Source organism: Cebidichthys violaceus, unplaced genomic scaffold (genome assembly GCF_023349555.1).
Source record: "Cebidichthys violaceus isolate CVI_PGR_0920_01 unplaced genomic scaffold, fCebVio1.0.p SCAF_19, whole genome shotgun sequence".
Taxonomy (NCBI): Eukaryota; Metazoa; Chordata; class Actinopteri; order Perciformes; family Stichaeidae; genus Cebidichthys; species Cebidichthys violaceus.
In genome coordinates, this window is record NW_027176361.1 from 4,189,139 (window position 1) to 4,209,426 (window position 20,288).

At 48.1% G+C, this 20,288-nt stretch overlaps 1 protein-coding gene across 2 annotated transcripts in view; it reads left to right on the plus strand.

The window, feature by feature from the left end:
• Window positions 1-483: 483 nt before the first annotated feature.
• Window positions 484-20,288, plus strand: part of si:ch73-335l21.1 (insulin receptor substrate 1-B) — a 37,450-nt gene continuing 17,645 nt past the window's right edge. For both annotated transcript variants that reach the window (XM_068713324.1, XM_068713323.1), the window contains exons 1-3: window positions 484-855; window positions 10,294-10,595; window positions 11,415-14,610. In XM_068713324.1, coding sequence (XP_068569425.1) covers window positions 495-855; window positions 10,294-10,595; window positions 11,415-14,610 — 3,859 coding nt within the window. In that variant the 5' untranslated portion in view covers window positions 484-494. The remainder of the gene's footprint in view (window positions 856-10,293; window positions 10,596-11,414; window positions 14,611-20,288) is intronic.

The following is a 20,288-nucleotide window of genomic DNA, read 5'->3' on the forward strand; positions in this document are numbered from 1 at the left end:
AGACAGACAGACAGATAAACAGACAGACAGAGAGAGACAGACAGACTGCAGCAGGACGGACTCCGTGCGGTGTGATGTGCAGTAAATGGGATTAAAACCGCTCAGACGGCGCTTGCACCACGAGCAGCAGCAGCAGCAGTAGTAGTAGTATAGGGGGGAGTAAAGGGGGGAGCGCCGCATGTGTTCGCCCGTGTGGAGAACTTGCTCCGGCCCGTCCGTCGGACAGAAAACAAACCAACCCAAAGAGGAGCAAAACTAACGACAGCCTTCAAACAAACCCGGGTTCAGGGTTCAACCGCCGGACGCAGCAGCAGCAGCAAACCCCAAAACTCTCACATGCCTGCGTTGATGTGGGAGAGAGGGAGGGGAGCGGAACCGGGGGACGTTTGAATCTTCTCTCTCTCTCTAAACTTGCAGAACATACTACAAGAGAAATTAAAAGAAAGAGTTTGTGCCCGTAAGAGGGGGGAGGGAGGGAGGGAGTTAAAGGAAAGATGTCGGGCGTGATGGAGAGCCAGGCGGGCGACCTGCAGAGCTGCGAGGACGTGCGGAAGAGCGGCTACCTCCGCAAGCAGAAGTCCATGCACCGACGGTACTTCGTGCTCCGCTCCGCCTCGGAGCGCGGCCCGGCCCGCCTGGAGTACTACGAAAGCGAGAAGAAATTCCGCGGCAAGGCCCCCATCCCGAAGAAAGCGGTGGCGCTCGAGACGTGCTTCAACATCAACAAGCGGGCCGACGCCAAGAACAAGCACATGATCGTGCTGTACACGCGGGCCGAGAGCTTCGCCGTGGCCGCGGAGAGCGAGGCGGACCAGGACGAGTGGTACCAGGCCATGGTGGAGCTGCAGTGCAAAAGTAAGTCAAAGAGACACACACACACACACACACACACACACACACACACACACACACACACACACACACACACACACACACACACACACACACACACGAATGCACGCGTTCCCCAGTTGCGCGAGGAGAAACGTGGCAGCGCCTTGCAGAGCTCGAGCGGCAGAAGCGCACTGCAGATCGGGACATGTCTCGTTCCAGTGTTTTTTGGGACAACGTGCCAAAAAACCATCACAGCTCGCCGAGCCAAGTTTACATAGTTTGCTTCTTCCATTGCCCTGTACACAGATGTGAAGGTGGGTGGTGCTTTACACTTTAAAAAAAAACAAAAACAGGTCGAAGTTCTTTAGGAATGGCCTCTGAGGTGAGTGTGTGTGTGTGTGTGTGTGTGTGTGTGTGTGTGTGTGTGTGTGTGTGTGTGTGTGTGTTTGTAAACACGTGCCTGTGTGCTGGAGCTTACCCCTCCACCTCCACCACCAGTTCTTATCATGCTGGTGTCAGTATAGCTAGATATTTACTCCCAGTTGTCCTCCAGACTTTTGGGGTTTTTTGTGGGCCTCAGCTGTGTGAAGGCTTTGTCTCAGTTTCCCAACTCAAACAACACCCCCCCCCCCCCCTTCTTGTTTACTTTGCCTGCTCTGCTTTTCTGCTGACACTGCAATATTACATCAGGCATTGGTCCTGCAAGAGGAGAAACATGTCCCAAAAAAAGTAGAGAGGGAGAGAGAGAAGCACATCAGCACCTGAGAGGCTCATTCATTCATTAAATATTCATATTTCCTGATTTGACTGTGGCTAAGCAGCTTACGCTGTCCCGTCAAGCTTCTCCCGCGGATGGATTAATCTAACGCTGAAAATGTGCAAATGTCTTCAACACCTAATGTAGATTTTTCTCCAACACTGTCTATCAGCCGCTTGTGTCAACACAGCTGTCGCGAGAGCAGAGGGCGAAAAAAAAAACCCCTCCTTTCAAATCACCTGTTCGGCCTTTGCTGTGAGAGAGCGACCACAAAAGGGACTCGTGACGCAATCGCGGCCAAAGTAAAGATATGGGTTCAAGGTGCACATGACCTCCTGTTTCTGTTACATAAAGCAGCCGGGGAGAAGAAGAAAAGAATATATTCTGATTTATATTTGATAATCTTGTCTTTAATTTTTTTAAAAACCACAGGAGAGTTGCTTTCGAGGCGGTTGATTTGGGAGCTCTGAAAAAGCCTCGTCAGGGGAGAAAGTCTAGTGTAACCTGTGCCGGAGGTGGTGTGAACATGGTGCCCCCACCCCACCCCTTGTTTCTTTTACATAACTGGGTCTGTGGGTGGTGCACAGCCCACTCCTCCCAAACTATTTGACGAGTCCCCGCGAGACGGCAGAGTGAGCAGACAGATGTTGGGAGCCGAGAGGACTGTGAGAAAACCGTCTCCGAAAGAGAGCAGGCCGCCTAATATACGGTCACTTAGGTGGTTTTGTGGGTAAAGGTCAGAAATGGGCGGCAGCTCAGCAGGTGAGTGTCCCCCCCAACCCCCCTTCTACGAAGAAGAAGCCAGACCACCAGCAGGCCCGAGCATCACACCGCCGCCGGTGCCCACGGCTCGTCTTTTGAAATTACAGCTCCGGTGTGGCGGGCCGCTCGTCTCCCGCTTTTGATGCTTCGAGTGTTGGGTTTCTCTGCGTAAATCACGCTCTCCCCCAACGGGCTGCGGCCGAGCTGCTGCGTAAACCAGCACGCTGGCAGACGTTTTTACTCGTGGTATGTGCTGCAGTTCGCACACGGCGTCTACACCAGGCAGAAAATCATGAGGACACACACACACACACACACACACACACACACACACACACACACACACACACACACACACACACACACACACACACACACACACACACACACGATCCAGGGAGTGTTTTGTAAGAGGGGGAGTTGTAGGGTCACGGCCAATTGCTGACTAAATCTGTATGTGCGAGAATAGCTTAATACACACACACACACACACACACACACACACACACACACACACACACACACACACACACACACACACACGCTGAACACTGTCAGGATTCCTCCCTGTAACAACCCTCCTCTGGTATGTGCAGATCATACACAGTTTCAAGTCTTCAGTGTCTGTATGTGTACTGAACCTTCTCACCCCCCCATGCCGGCCTCGTCTACACGCATGCGCACACACACACACACACACACACACACACACACACACACACACACACTCTGTCACTCCAGTGGCGTCAGTACAGTCAGGTATCTGTCTCCCTCCCTCTTCCCGGTGGGGAGACAGAAGAATTCACAGCCTGCAGGCACAGAGCCAAGAGATGCTGCACTTGTCTTCCAGAGGACCCCCTCCCTCGGTACCCGCGTAGCCGTCCGTATGGAGCCGTGGAGCTGCTGCTGCAGGAGGGGAAGTTCTCAGCAGCGCCCCCCCCCCCAGCTGTAGCTGGAATCAAAGTTATGGGGCTGGGGCTTGGAATGATGGGGTCGCTTTGAGTCGGCACAGCGAGAGGTTTCCCCAGCTTGCATGCATACAGTGGAAGCACAATAAATACCTCTTACGTCCGCGCTGCTTTGGTGCGTCGGGCTCTGGGAAACTCTCCTAAAGCGGCCCGGGAACCGTCCAATATCGCGCGGCCTCCCCCCCCCCCTCAAGCCGGCGGTAATTACACAAACACGAGCCAGCTGCCGTGCAGGGCGATATTAGGATCCCAGTTATTTATTCAGCTGAGTCCCGGTAAGACCCTGTCGGGCAGCGAGTACAGTATCAGGCTTGAGGGCAGCTATTTGCTCAGCTATTAGGAGTCAGTCGAGTGTGTAAAGGCTTAACCTCTGCGAAAACGGGCGGGAGGTGCGGCACACGGTGTGCCAGTTTGCCAGGAAAACTGTCCCGCAGCTCAGGCACACACCTCGGGGATTGTTGTTGACCTCGGCGAAACAATATGGCGGGAGTCAAACTTTGGAGAGAGAAAGGTACGCGCGCGCGTGCTGAGAGGCTGCATGGATTACAGCAGCGAAATAAAAGCACGGCCAAAAGAAAAAGAGGAGCAGTTGCACTTCTTTTTACTTCTACATTCATGCTGCAAAAATTGATTATTGATTGACTCATGCACAGAAGTTATTTTCTGCAATAATCCAAAATCTAATGCTGTTCTTTTGTCAAGGAGACCAGCGCAATGGTAACAAAAATGTCGTCATCCCTGCAGCTTTTGTTGACTTTTTGGAGAGTCTACATTTGTCAGAAATAATCAGACTAATCACTAGTTGCAGCTCAACTCAAATGAACCCCAAACAGGTTTAATGTTGTTTTTTAAGGGACTGTTCACGAAAACCCAAATTAAACGTTTCATTCTGACAATCCTTTTGAGCGAACTCCCATCTGTTGATCTCTAATTGAGATGCATCTCGTCTTTTTTTTTCGGATGGTTTGTTGACTTCGCTGCAGTACAGCAAAGCTCTGTGGAATTTAGTTTTCCATGCTCAGAGCTGATAATGACATGGTTACCGTTCACGCTGATCCACTGACCTCAACGTGAGCGCTTGTTCCCCTCACCGTAGATGTGTTTTCACTCCGGTCGGTGGATTATCAGGATGTAGTCTTTGACACTTTTTTTTGTTTTTTTTTAAACGCCACAAAACAGAGTTTCAGTGTGAGCCGCAGCTCGGCAAATCCCACCAGAAACTCTCACGTCTTAACTGATGTGAGGAGAAATGTGTTTGTAAGTGAGTTGCGTACAGAAGGGCTCTCTGTCAGAGTCTCTGTGCGTCTCCTTACTTTGGTTTTTATATCTCGGAGTGTCGTTTGGCTGCTCTGACCAATGAGATTTGGATCTCACCGGTGGCTCGCAGAGCCGGCCGATTAAACGTTAAGCCGCGCTTAAGCACTGCTCATCTCCCTAATTAGGGAGTAATTATTGTCTCGAGGGCCAGCCGCTGGTGGCACAGAGGCTGTGTGCTAATAGAGTCGGAGAGGAAGAGAGTCTCGGAGGAGGGAAAACATACAAACTATAGGTTAGGAACTGATCGTCTTTGTTTTTGAAGTGGGTCTTTTCTGCTAAATTGTCCTAGCTCCGTGCTCCAGAGCTGCCACAAGTTATTTCCTCTGCATGAATTGTTTGCGCACGTTAACACCCTGTAATTTAATTTTAACGCGACAACATTGGCCAGCCGGGCTTCAACATGGCCGGCTCTGGCTCGTTGGCGATGCAGCAGCTCTTTGCCATCAGAGTGAAACGGTCTGGTTCGCTCCCCCCCAACTCACGTCGGCCATCGTCAATTAGGAACTCCGGTTTGATCGACAGTGAAAGCAAAGCCTTGGGGTGGGGGGGGGGGGGGGGGGCAGCGAGATCCATTTAGTCGATGAGCGTCCATATGTTGAGCAGGAAGGAGCCGTGGAGCTTTAAATGCGTAGTAAACCCGTATATGGCGAGCCGTATTGATCGCTGTTTGGTTGATACGGGCCCATTACCGCCGCCATAGTGGAGGTCAGGAGGCTCGTGGGTTGGGATTCATCAGCCTTACAGTGAACGCATTAGAAGAGAGTGAAGAGCTTCCTCATTAGCTGCTGTGCTGCTCCTCTGGGAGATTCAACACAACGTACTGCATTGATTGGTTGTACTGTAACACCAGGCGCTAGGCAAAGGATGAATCCCACCGGACACAATCTTTGCAGTAAATTAAAAAAAGTCTTCTTTTTTTTTTTTCGTCTTTCAAAAAAAAGCCAAATGTAGAAACATACTAATATCAATGTAGAAGGAAGGAACTTTATGTTTCTGGAATTAAGCCCAGGAGTTGTCGAGTGAAATGAGGTGAACGTGGTTTAAAACATCTTGGCACAAAGGAATGTTTATAGGGTATTGAAGAATTTTCCAATTTCTTTTGGACGCACACACACTCTCACTCATACAGGGCTTATGGATTATATATCTAACTGTTATAAAATGAATTCTTCATTTTATGTAGCCCTTTCGGAGTGGAACTGCGCTTTTTATATGAATTTGTGTTAAAAAGAAACTTGGAGAGGCCACTTACCCAGAAGACCAGAACAAATTCCTCAATGATTTAATTCCCAAATTTGATTTATCCACTTTGGAAGATTTGCGCAAGATGAAAGTCGTCCCGGTTTTTCAAAGCCAAATATTACTTTTATTTGGACCGTAATAGTAAGCGCAGTATTGTTCCCATTGCCAATGAACTCTGTGGACTCTTCGCATGTTCTTCTTGCATATTGCTGGGAACATTATGTTCACTAACTCTGAGCCAGGCTCACCAGCAATGTCCAAGATGGCGGCCGGTTTGGTGAGAGCATCGGAGCTGATTTTTCAGAGAGCTTCAGATCACTTTCATGGAGTTTTTTCGTGCGTCTTGTCAAGGGACGGCAAACCTTGTGTGCGTCACCGATAATTTCCTGCGTTTACGTGTGTGTGTGTGTGTGTGTGTGTGTGTGTGTGTGTGTGTGTGTGTGTGTGTGTGTGTGTGTGCTCCTCCGGCTAAACACAAACCACATGTGAAACAAACCTTCAGGCAGATGCTGTTGTTGCGGAGGCATTGTGTCCCGGAGTGTGGGCCCAGATAGGGGGATTACAGATGGTAAGAGATGGATGAAGAGATGGGAAGTGGAGGGGTTGAAAAAGAGGGAAACAGGCACACATGGGAGAAAGAGATTAGACCAACTGTTTTCACTGCCGAGTGTCTCTCGCTTTTTTTTTTTTTTTACACTAGGACAAAAAGTCCACAGCTGTCTCCTATCTGGTAGCGGGCTGTGGCAGCGGGGGTGGTATAGGGGGCACGGCGGCTGAGATCGGGGCTTTTAGAAAAATGGGGTTTAGCCCTCAAGAAGTCTCTGTGCAGCGTTCTGCGGCGTTAGGGCTGCAGCACAGCGTGCTAGGGCAATGAGATCAGAAACTTGAAACAGAACCTTAGTGAGAGTCAGCCGGTTCACTGCCAGAGTCGTTCTCCCTGATTTACAGGCTGCATTAGCTGACTAAGGACTAAGGAGAGGGATTTTATTCTGAATCTTGCTACAAAATACTGAATAGAAATGCATTAAATAAATGTTGCTCGACTGTAGTTTTTAAAGGTGGAAATGAGAGGCGGTGCGCAACACTTTGGTGTTGTTTTAGTGCCTAAACATGAACTTTTTAAAGATTTTAAAACTTAATCTTAAATTAACTAGAATCCCACCCAGTGGTGCTGTGCTTAAATAAGAATGTAGCTGAGCTGATACAAGCTACTATGGAAGACCTACTTCCTTAGAATTTGTTTGATAACCCTAACAATAATCAGGGGAGGAACTATAACTGTGAGGGATATTTACCCCCCCACCCTGGGGGGGTAAATATCCCAGCCCTAAACACACACACACACACACACACACACACACACACTCCAGCAGCATGTTCGAAAGTAAGGGCGACACCAAGCCGCCTAAAAGCCAATAACTCACATTTTAAAAACCCCATTTTGAGAAAATGAGGGTAGATTATGGCCTCTTTATATACCGTCTATGGTATCAGGGGAGGCAGCTCGAGCACAGCAAATACACGGCATGAATAGACGGCAGTGTCGGCCGCGTAGGCTGCCCGCTCTCGAGAGCGCACGCGAGACTGAAAGTTTCATGTGTGGTCGCGGTCGAAAGCGAAGTAAACAACTGGTGCGTGAATAAGCCAGTGTAAGTTGTTTTTTAAGTTGCTAAAAAGGGGAACACGATGTCGGAAGCTTTGAAACGAGTCCCAGTTACCTTGCGTGAACCCTTTGACCCGACATACACCCTCCCATCAAGGTTGGATGAATGTTTTTGTCCGCACGCATCGCCCTCATTCAAACCATGCAAGCTCAGCACTGGAAGCGTTATGACACCCAGGTGTGTTATGATTCCACGTGCATCCGCCTTTAAGATCCATCTCCTGTTATCTCCCGCTACGGGCGCGTGTTTTTCTGAGGGCTCATTATGTCGTATAGATAATGATACCCTCTTCATGCAATCGTGTGGGGGGGGGACGGACGTTCCCAACAACCATGTCTGCTGAGTTCTATAATTCATAACCCTCGCTTTATGTAACCCTGACGGGACGGTCTACGATGTTCGATGGGGGGGGGGGGGGCAAATCGGTATCCCTGTAGGGGTCTGGGATCAGCCTCTTAAAGGTTTTCAGTGCTTTTGAGAGTCGCTGATAAGTGCGCGCAGCCTGAGTGGCCCTGAGAGATCAAGGGTGTCGCTGTGCGGGGAGCGCTGTCGAGGGCACAGCTGAGGTTTTAAGGCTGCACTGTACTCTAAACAAACAACACACTTGTGCTCTCCTGAAAGACGCGTAATCCGGCTCCTGGAAAGGGAAACGATGCTCCTCGAGGAACACGCAGTCTCAAGAAGTTTGATGGTACAATAAATAAAGGCTGTGATAAGACTTTTTTTTTTTTAACCCAAGCAATCCTAAAAATAAACATTTCCTCCTTAAATATTCATGGCAAAGACCATCCCCCCCCCCCTCCCCCTCTCTCTCTCTGTTATCTCTTTGCAATCTCCTGCGGTCCCAAGTTCCCTTCTGTCCCAACTGAAAAAAAATCCCCAAAACCATCCCTTCCTGTTGTAAATCTAAATCGAGAAGGAACACAGGGCTTCTTGCACACGAAGAGAAGCAGTGCATGAAACTTGAGTGAGTCATCTAATGGGGGGGGGGGGGGGGGGGAGTGCCTCCACACACAGCCACTAAGCCACAGCTTTCAACAAAAACATCTATTCTAAGTCTCTTTCAAGTTGTGCGCGATCCTCCAATTTTGGGAAAGCAAGACGGGAAGAAAACGCGTTTCTGAAATCTAAAGTAAAAATGTTTTGGGAATTGAGGATCTTGAGGGGAAATGTTTGTCGCAACGGAAGCTCGGCTAATATGGCGTCCACCGTGCACGCTGAGGCTTCTTGTCTACATATGGTTGTCATTGTAGGATTTGCAGCACAGTCATGGGAAAGGAAGAACAAGACGCATGCAGACGTACAATCATATATTTGTGATTCTGTGGTCCGGGTGCACTGTGATTAGCTGGATTGGGCCAAAAATCATTGCTTAAAGTAGAATACCACACAAACGTTCGTGAAAATGTGATGCGTCACTCGGTGACTCGTCAAGCCGATCTTCAATACTCCAGATGTGATGATCTTAATAAGGCAGGTGCTCATTACTGCACAAAGAACACCCTGTTCCCACAAAGGCAACATGGAAGGTTTGTTTCTTCAGTCTTGATTTTTTGGGTTGTAGTTGGCATGCTCAGACACAACCAAACCTGGCAGTTTGACAGGGAGAACTCATCAAATACGCTGCATGTGAGGAAAGGGAGGAACACTTTAGGGTGGTTTCCCCAAAGAAGAAGAATCTGAAGAAGAAGAAGAATCCACCCTAAAACATGAGTCACATCAAGGTATTTCTATAATCCCGGGCTTTTTAGTCAACAAGATACGAGGTCCCTTGTGCCTGCAAGTTAAGGCGCTTAGAGGTAAATCTGTTGAATATTCAGAGTTGGTATCAATGGCTGCCGACAATAAATTGCACAGCATGATAGAATTTAAAGTAATTTTCTCTGTTCCTGCTTCAGGGCTGTGAACAATAAGGTGACTTAAAACACCAAACATTCAGCTAAATGTCGTATTAAGTACGTCCCGGGCCTTTGTGTGCCCAAAGCAGCCCAGGATCAAATCTCACCAAGAACTTTCCCTCCTGTTTCTCTTTGCCTCAGTAATTCTCTCCTGTCTGAATACAGAAACACAAAGGGTGAATGGACTGCCTGTGCTCCCGCTAAACGACCCAAGATTTTATTAGTTTACAAAGCCTGTTTGTCAGTAGAGCAGCTCCAGAAAATGGCTCTTGAAGAGCTTATTAAGTGCTTTGCTCTGAGGTTTCTGACCATCTATTGGCCTTGTTTGCTTTTGGTTTTTGGAGAAGATTCACTTCTTAAGCATTTTCCAAGTTGGTTCACTTTACGTTTTTTTCCACAGCGGTTGCTTTTCTTTCAAAGTCATCATTCTTGTGCCGGGCGCTTCAGTTGTAAAGGGTTTCATAATTCCACACTGGTGCGTGTGCTTGTGTGAGTGTCAGGTTCTCTGTGTGCGGTTGACAAATGAGACCCCCAGGTATGGAGCCTGCAGGTACACTGAGCAGGTCTCACAGGCTCCTGCATGCTCCGTTTGAACTCTGTTTGATCTGGTTTGAAAATCTGTGAAAAGCTCAATATCAGCAGAGCTTACATAATAGTGGCACCTTGCCCTCCTCTAACGTGTAAATAGTGGTGGTTTCCTTTTGTTCACAGGTGCTTGAAGGTCATGTCAGTGCTTTGTTGTAACCAGTGCTCTTCATAAATCCTCCACCATAATGAATGACCTCCTTATCCTCCTCTTTTCTACTCCAGCAACCTTTTAATCCCCTTCATCTTCTGTTCTGTCCCTATAGGTAAGAACCTCACCGATAGCGTGGAAGGGGGGGACTACGGAGTGCCGAATCCCGGGCCTGCGTTCAAAGAGGTGTGGCAGGTGAAGGTGTGGCCCAAGGGCCTGGGTCAAGCCAAGAACTTGGTGGGCATCTATCGCCTTTGCCTGACCGACAAGACGGTCAACTTCGTCAAGCTCAACTCTGACGCCGCCGCCGTGGTGCTGCAGCTGATGAACGTCCGACGCTGCGGCCATTCGGAAAACTTCTTCTTCGTGGAGGTGGGGCGCTCTGCCGTGACGGGCCCGGGCGAGTTCTGGATGCAGGTGAGTCTGTAATCTGCAGTCCCCATAATGTTGAGAGTTGCACCCTCCAATCCCATCGATACGTAAAGAGCCTATAATCTACAGAGTCAGAGAAACTATAAAGTTACACAACATTATGGCTAAAGCTCACGTAACCCCTTTACCACCTTTAACTTGAGGTGGAGATTAAAAGTGGTGGATACATTATGCTTTGGTGTTGTTTAGGGACGTCATTTTCGGTTACTTTTGCTTTCAATAGCCCAACACCCAATACCCTGTAACTAACCGGTTAACTTTAAAGAAAAAAATGCAAAATTACTCGAAATACAGAAGCGCTTTCCTTCTAGTACAGCACTCCTTTGACTCAGTGAAGTTAAGTGCCGAATTTCGAAGCGCTATGTAATTAGAGGTGCTGAAATTTTAATGTTTCGCTCGGGTATTTGTGTGACACAGCTGGACACACACACACACACACACACACACACACACACACACACACACACACACACACACACACACACACCGAAGCTCGCTGCTGAACGTCTTGCATGAACAGCCCCTACTCGGTGGTTAACTGTTTACATGCCTGGTATTGTTTTAGTACCCAAGCCTTTAGATTTTAAAACTCAATCTTAAACCAACTGTACGACACTCAACGGTAGTGAAAAATAAATACAAATTTGATTGAAATCCAAACATGGTTTTCCATTACAATAAAGAATTCCAAAGAATATTCAGTTAGAATTCTCTCAGTGGTTTGATTTGTAATTTAAGAATTAATTCACACATAAATTGACCAGAATTGTGTTTTGAGTTCACTGTTTTTGTGTCGTGGGTTAGGTGGATGATTCTGTGGTGGCCCAGAACATGCATGAAACCTTGCTGGAGGCCATGAAGGCACTGAGCGAGGAGTTCCGCCAACGCAGCAAGTCTCAGTCGAACTCCGGACCTGGAGGAGGAGCTACTGCTTCCAACCCCATCAGTGTTCCCTCGCGCCGCCACCACCCAAACCCTCCTCCCAGCCAGGTGGGCTTCACCCGCAGGCCCCGAACAGAGCCTCCAGGAGGAGCTAACAGTGGAGCAGTGGTCAGCAGTGCCAACGCTTCTCCCACCCCACGGCACAGCTTCCCGAGGTCTCGCACTGCAAGTGAGGGGGGGAAAGGTGAGGATGGGATAGGAGGGACCACACCCCTCCAGGGGACTTGCTCCAGCCCTTCCACCAATGGCTCGTGCTCCACCACCCCAATCCTCAGGTCGAAATCAGCCCGTTCAGCCCCCACCACAGCTGCTAAAACTCCTCTTGGGTTGATGCGTTCCATCTCCACCCCGGCACCGTCCCCAGCCCCAAGCCTCTCCTCTAGCTCTGGGCATGGCTCCGAGTTTGGAGTCGTGACATCTGCGGGTGCTGGTCCAGGGTCTGGTGCCTACAGTCGTGTCCCCTCCAGTCGCGCCTCTGTCTCAGGCTCTCCCAGTGACTATGGCTCCTCAGACGAGTATGGCTCGAGTCCTGTGGATCACACTCTTCTCCCCTCCCCGAGCCTCCCCGGGAGCTCTGTTGGTAGCGCTGGCAGCCAATCCCTTGGAGAGGAGGGAGCCAATTATATCCTGATGGGCCAACGTAGTGGTGGTAGCAACGGCAACCAAGGGGGCTTGACATCCAGTTCCTTGCCAGCACCAGTAACACCAGTCTGTGGCTCCCAGCCACAAACCAGAAGAGTTCTACGCCGCTCCTCCAGTCGCGAATGTGAAGCTGAACGTAGGCTGCTGAGCAAGCGGGCTTCATTACCTCCTATGGCCCTGGAGAGGCTGGCCCCACGTCAGCGCAGAGCTGAGGAGCCAGCAGATGAAGATTCGGCCGATTATGCCATCATGTCCAGGAGCACCAGCCGCGAGTCCTTTGCGTCCACCTCCTCTACCCCACAGAGGGAATCTGTCATGGGTGCTGGGTCAGCAGGGGGAGGGGGAGGAGGGTACTTGGATGTGGCGGGTGAGTTTAAAAGTGAAATGGGTGGAGGAGCCAGCGGTAGTGTAGATATAGGTGTGGACAATGGGTACATGTCTATGCTGCCTGGCGCCTCTCAGTCTCCAGCATCCCTGTCCCAGTCGTTGGCTGTCTCTGTCCCAGACTCAGATTCCAAACCTGCTGACGACTACATGGCCATGACCCCTAACAACAGCGTGTCCCCACCACAGCAGATCCGGCCTCCACCAGCCTCTGATGGCTACATGATCATGTCCCCCAATAGCAGCTGCTCCCCTGACCAGCGTGGGGGTCTCTCTGGAGGAGCTTGGCTGGGCAGTGGTAGCGCAGACAGCAGGGCAGGCAGTGACTATATGAACATGTCTCCAATCAGTGCACGTTCGGTAAATGGCAGCCCCCCACCACCTGAACACACCAGTCATTTGGAGACCAGTTCTCAACAGCAGCCCCCCAAGATGGTTTATTCTTACTATTCTCTTCCCCGCTCGTACAAACATAACCCCTCTGCTGGACATTTTGACGATGGGCCCGGGCGAGGCAGGCGGTCCAATGGGAGTTTTACGAGGGGAATGGGTGGAGGTAGGACTGTGGGAGGGCGTCAGGAGCCAACAGCAGCAGGCAATTCAGCGGTTGGACGCCACCTGTCACTCTCCTCGTCCTCATACTCCTCCAGCTCAGCCAGCAGCGAGAGCCTCGGGGAGAGCGAGGACCGAGCTACCCAGACGGTGAGCCCCATGGCTGGGGGAACTCAGTCCAAAGATGGGAGTAAGCTCCAGCAGAGACGGGGCTCTGGTGGATTGTCCAAGCAGGGTAGCCATGGTAGGAACAGACCAGTGAGCCTGTTTGTTGACGTATCAAAGGCCAACACCCTCCCAAGGGTCCGTGAGAACCCCTTGCCCCCAGAACCTAAGAGCCCTGGGGAGTATGTAAGCATTGAGTTTAAGGGGGAGAAGAGTGGCCAGACTGGGATTGGAGGAGGGCGTGGCCGGGGTCTCAGACATGGCTTATCACTGCCTCATAGCCCAAGCAGCAAGCATCTTCAACACAGGCCAACTTCTTGCTTAGGGAACTTTATCCCCCTTTCCCGTAGCCCTTCTGCCCCTATTACCCCCCCAACTGCCTCTGAGTATGTCAACATGGACTTGGGCCCTTCTCCGTCCCCCTCACCCCTCTCCCTTACTCCTCTAGTTTTCCCCTCCTTCCACACCCCTCCCACGCCACCAACTCTTGCCCATCCTCCCAAATCATGTGATGAGGGTACTTCTGGTCCTCGTGAAGAGGGGGCCGAAGTGGCCGAAGCCCCACTTAGGAAAAGCAGAGAAAGTGTCCCATCAGTGTCTGAGTCCCCAACATCCTGTGGAGACTACACAGACATGGTCTTCAGCTTGAATAGCAACACCGTCCCTAGGTCATCATCCAGTGTCTCCCCCAAAGTCCCTTCCCCCACCAGGACCGATCCCTCTGTTCCAGTGCTATCACGGGGTTTAGACTTCCCCCTAGCCAAATCAGGACCCAACCCAGACCACGGAGCTAAAGTTATCCGGGCCGACCCCCAAGGACGCAGACGGCACTGCTCAGAAACCTTCCTTGCCTTGCCTTCCCTCCCCACCTCTACCTCTACTTCCTCTTCCTCCACTGCCTCCCTCTTTCCAGAACACCCCCAAGCTGTGGCCCGCCGGCTGGGCTTTGAAAGCATGCTGTGGGGGAATGGTGCTGTGACTGACAACCCCACTCAGTTCGCCCTCCCTGGACAGCAGTCCCTTCCCACAAACTCTCAGACTTCGTCCACAGAGCAAGGCCTTAACTACATAGACTTGGACTTGGCCAACAAAGAGGGCCCCCATTTGGGCCTGGATGGACCCTCAGGAAGCCAGGTCCCCTCTCGCCTCTTCTCTGTACTGGGTGGAGGTTCTGGGGTCGTGGGAGTGGGAGTGGGCACGGCAGTCGGCAGCAGCGGCAGCAGCAGCAGCTCAACACTCAACACTTACGCCAGCATCGACTTCTACAAATCAGAGGAGCTGCGGACGCATCAGAATGGAAACAAGGAGGGAACAGGTAAGAGTTGCCATTATTCTTTTAAAGAACATTCATAAGACTCTGTTCAGCGTCACGTTTCGTCTCCCTCTCCTTCGCGTCCTCCCTTTCCACCTAAGCTTGTAATCAAACTTCACCTGGCGCCAGGTAGTTTTGATTTGTTTGACTGTCTGCATAATCCACAATATGAGATATAGATCGTCTGCTCTGACAATTCATAAGTAGATTTCTTCTAGAGGCATATGCACACTTTTTACCTTATGTGATTATGTAAGGCGCTAAAGGCCAGACAACCTATTGGAATAACAATGAATATTGATTTTTTTGGAAATGACTATTGACCCCCTCGAGGCTTCTTATTGATGTTTGGGGGCAGATTCAGGAGAACGTTTGTCATAGACGTTTGACAAGCGGCAGAATCCTTCCGCTCCAGAAGAGCCATTTACTTTCTAAGGAGAAGAGCTTGTTGCGAACAGCTCGCCGCACATAAAGCAAAGGAAACCGTTTTGGCACACCATTGAAGCCTTCTCCTTCAAGCTCAATAAAGTTGAACTCTGGCCCTGTTTTCCGTTGACCTGATAACCTCCATTGTGACACGAGTAGAGGAAACCAGTGGAGGAGAAAAAAAAGATTGGTCCATGAATCACATTTCATGTTATTTTGATTTCCCAGAATCCCACATCTTTGACATTATGATGATGTAATGAAGAACAGTATGCCAGCATTGAAGTAGCGTAGCCAGGTTTCTAGAAGTCACTATAAGAAAGTAGTTTTATTGCTTAATCCGAGCAGTGATTGTTCAGTTTTAAGTACCTACAGGGCTTTCTTTTTCTGTGGTCGCATATTATATTAGAAAGCATCCACAGAAATCTGCTTTATTGTCAGGAAAGGGAGGTCAATGAGGCCAGATGATGAATTTTCATTGTATGTAATTTTTCCCTACTGTGTGGGGTAATACTCTAGCGGTGGGGTTCCACCACAGCTGAACAATGCCTCAACTAGGTCACCGTGAGACGTTTCCTCATAGAAACACATTCTCTTTGAGCCACTGTCTGCACTAAATTGCCCCGTTAAGAAAATAGACGCCTGCAGATAGAGAGGCATTTAAATGGAGATGTGGATTTATATGCATCAGTAAAACACTCAGTAGTCTTACTTAGCCTTCCCACAGTGGGGCTCTTGTGATGAATGCATCCTGCCAAGCCTTGTTGTTTATGTAGCCCTGCTAGCTTCCACTTGATTTGTACCGAAGGTTGTGTCAGACTTAAAACCTCACGGGGTTCTGCGGTTAACGTTTCATAGGCCCGGCTCCAGAGTTGGATTTAATAAAGAATTTGAGGCATTAGCAAAAATTCATCGAGGGATCTTGTGGCGAGAGCAGCACGGCTGGGTTTTTTTGAAAAAAATATGCCACACAAGGAAATGAACCATCGGTCTACATCCATAAGTAGCTGTTTTTTTGGTTTTATTGGGAAGTGGAGGCCGTGTTGTTGGGTGTATTTTAAATATATAAGCCAGCAGGCGACCACAGTGGGACCATATGGGCTCTGGGCTGGTGAGTATGTCAGCGGGGCAGCGTGGGGGGACAATGTTGCACATTGGCTGTGAATGTTGAGATGGGGCCAGTGTTTCACTCACACAGCTCTCAAATGCCTCTGTACAGTGCCCCCCCCCTCTCTCCTCCTTTCATCCCTCCATTCCGCCTCCCCCTCTTTCCTCCTCCAATAAATGATCCTTTTGTTCGAGTGTTTTTGCCGCGGTTGGCTGGCAGGCCTCAAGCCCCAAGACTAGTGGACTCTCCTGAAAGAGTTTCCCCCTGCAGTCCACAATTTGTGGCCTTTTCTATCTTGCTTTCTTGATTCCTTTTCTCGTCCTACTTTTCTCTTTATTGCCGTCTTTGTTCTTCTGTTTGACTCCTTTACCTCTGCATTGTAGTACAATCTGCGTCCTCATCCGACATCCAGTCTTGACAGATTTTTGAAATTCCTTCCCTCCCTTCTGTTCACTACACATACTGTTGTTCAACATTTTTTTTTTTTTTCCACCAAAACGCCTTTTTCGTCCTCCTTTCCTTTTCACATTGTGTTTCACTCCGTCCTTTAAACGCTTGCAGAGACACTTAAAAATAGATTTTTAGTGTTGCGCCGAGACGTCAGCAACCAGAGAAAGAGACACGAAAACAAAAAGCAAAAATGCAGGGAGGATACACGGCGGCCAATCTATCCGTTACACTGCAAACTAAATACAGTTTAGAAACGATTAATTATCTTGTCTGCATGGATTCTCTGTGCTGTAATTACAGGGATCCCCCCCCCCCCCCCCCAACAGGATCCAGCTCGTATAGAAATGGAGTGCATGTCTTAGGTCTGCATACTTCTGGCACAGAGAGCCAACGGCTAAATTTGAACATCAGTAGTGGGACATGTGCCAAAGACAATCCTATTTGACACCGGTTATGTAATGTGCAAAAATAACCTCACATGATTCAGATAATGAGGAAAAGCGGCGTGATCTATTTCACTCTAAATAACATATTTAAGAAAATCTAAATAGATGCAACAAACGTGACGAGCGTGTGCTCTGTTGCCCTGCGGCAAACACTTTGAGCCTTCGTGTAGAAAACGTAAGCGTCTGTGTTCATGCGTCTGCTTTTTATTGAAGCTTAGCCAAAGTGTGGGTGTTTCACTTAGCTGTGTGTAGGTGTTTCCCTCCTCATGTGTGTCGTCGTGACCTTCCGCAGAACGGAGCGAAACATCAGTTCGTGAAGTGGAAAGGATTTTTCGGGACAAAATGTTAATTAGATTAAATCCGCCACCACTCCCACGAACTCCTCCAGAAAAGAAAAAAAAAAGGGTTTATTATCCACGCTCCCAGCTGTCCCTGGACTCTATTTCTTTACCATCTGGAGGAGGATGTGTTGTGCCAGCCTCAAGATAACCTGTAGCTCTTTTAAAACTCCTTCCACGCCATGAGACGCACTACGGCGAGGCAGGAGCTTCTAATGGGGAGAACCATGAATATTAATTGTGTCAAATTTAGCCTAGATCCATTTGGAAATGTTGTTGTTGTTGTTGTTCACAGAAGTGAGGCTGTTTGCATTTGTTTACTGTTGGCTAATTGGAAAAAGTCATGCGTGACCAAATAGATCAGTATCTACAGTGTGCATTGGTAAAAAAAAAAAAAAAAAAAAAAAAGTATTTGCTAATATTTTCTCGTATGTTTTCATCACTTGTCAAGATGTTACACAGATGAATGTTAGAAATAGATTTAGTCTTTTAGGAGAAATGCCAAACATTGTGAGGAGTTAATTGTCAATTAGTTATTAGGCGATTATGAATCAAATCTGTATATTCTATATACACATAGTGGTTTATATTAGATATAAATGATTCGTTTAAGAAGTTGTTTAAAGATAAAGTAACCAGATGAAAAGTCTTTTTTTTGGGCTAATCTGTTGAAAAAAAGCTTAAAATATATCAGTTGATAATATTACAGCTACAAACCCCTATCAAAATATGTATAAAATACAAGAGCTCCCAAAAATACCAAAATGACAACTGAAATAGAACTTTTAACTCCATAGAAATGAATCCATACTGACGTTGACCCTCCCAGCAACATGTGCTTTTATTGGCCTGGTTGGCAGCTGGTTGCTACCTCCTCACAGTCCCGGGTCATGTGTGCCAGGAAGAGGTAAACATACTTAAAGTCAGTCAGTGGAGCGACGTGGAACTCACACACAGCCAAGTCCTTTCAGCAACCAAGTCGTGTACCAAGTCTAATGGACATTAGAAGTGGCGTGTAATTCACTCCCAATCAGCCCGTCCGTCTGTCTGAGAGAAAGAGCTCCTCTGTGAATGCTGGAAATAAAATTCTAAAGATTAAAAAATGTAAAGATAAGTCCGGTTTATTACGACTGGGTCTTAGTGTCACTTTGGCAAAAACATTGTACTCAACTTAAGTAATTATCAACGGGAAGAGAAGCAGTTGGAGGATCCGACCAGTTGTAAAGAGGCCAACTTGCCTTTCTAAACAATTTAATTTAGTGTTAAAAGTGAAAGTGAGTGTACTGGAAATATTAATAATGATCTCTGCTGTCCATAGTAGGTCAACGTTAACGCCAAAAGACAGACTTCACCTTTTTATTTTTACCTCCAAATAAGTTTCTGATAAAACATCTCGGCAATGAATTTTGATCCATACAGGGAAAATAAGATGTGATAAATCAGATAACCTTTAATTATTTGATCATTTAATCATTAAACTGACTGTATTTATATATATATATATATATATATATATATATATATATATATATATATATATATATATATATATATATATATATATATACACTGAGTACATGTTGTAACAACACACACACACATTAACTCCTCTACAACCCCCCCTCACAGTTTTCTTTATGCAGCTGACAGACTTTTATTGTTGGGTGGGTAATCTAGGGCAACACTAGGTTGGACTAACAACACTAGTGGTGTTATGTAAAACACGACCACGTGGTCGGGACATGACCCCCCGTTCGGGTGAGGCTCAGGGCAGAGTGTGTGTGTGTGTGTGTGTGTGTGTGTGTGTGTGTGTGTGTGTGTGTGTGTGTGTGTGTGTGTGTGTGTGTGTGTGTGTGTGTGTGTGTGTGTGTGTGCGTCTGCCGTTTTAACCTGCTTCGTGCGGGAATCGCTAGAGTGAGTCCGTCAGAGTGTAAACGCACACAGATGTGGAGCAGCAGGAGAGAGAGATTGCGGAGGACAAAAACCCACCCTGCATTTTCTCCAACTCAGCATTTATTTATCAAGTGCGACCCCTTTTGAGATCAAGGGAGACCAACAGCAATGCATTTAGTTAAAGCTAAATAAAAGCAACTTCATAATATCATATTTCAACTACTTATTATCGTCCCAGACTCTTGTACTCGGCTGCTGTGTAATCAGCTGTATGGGTATGAAAAACAGGACAATATGGGAGGTATACCCCTGCTTCTTATGATTACATAACCCATATTAGGATGGAAATTGAGCTCAAATTTCTCCGCATTGCACTAATTCCTTCATTAGTCTAATTACAGCGTTGCCCACAGGGGGAGATGCAGGACAACCTGCGTGTTTCCATGAGGACAGCAGAGAAGTCTGGATCCATTTCTGTGGCACTTTGAGTAAACAAAAGCCATATTTCTGTGTTTATTTCCTATTTTCCTCTCACATTTAGATCGGTTCCTTTTTTGGAAAATATCACAAAATGGAGGACGGTCTTTTTTTCGTTGTTGTTGGGGATAGTTTGTTTCTGTTAAAGTCGAGGCCGTTTGGGTTTTTCTGAAGTCCGGTTTGCTTTGTTTGGGTGGTCTGTTCAGGGAGTCACCCAACTCACACCGCACATAGCAACAGCTCTCCTCTGTTTGGGTTTTTTAGGGAGTGTTGAAGGCTGTGTGTCCGTCACCACACACACACACACACACACACACACACACACATTTTTATTAGAGGACTCGAAGGCTGAGACTTTTCCTCTCACTTCAAGCACAGACCGTGTGATGAGGTCATCTGCGTGCGCCGCGGCGGCAGCATCGACTCATTACCGGCCCTCGCCTCTGTGCAATTAGGCGAAACCGAGGACTGGAGGAGTAATCTGAGTTGAACGCTGACACACACACACACACACACACACACACACATATATACACACAGATT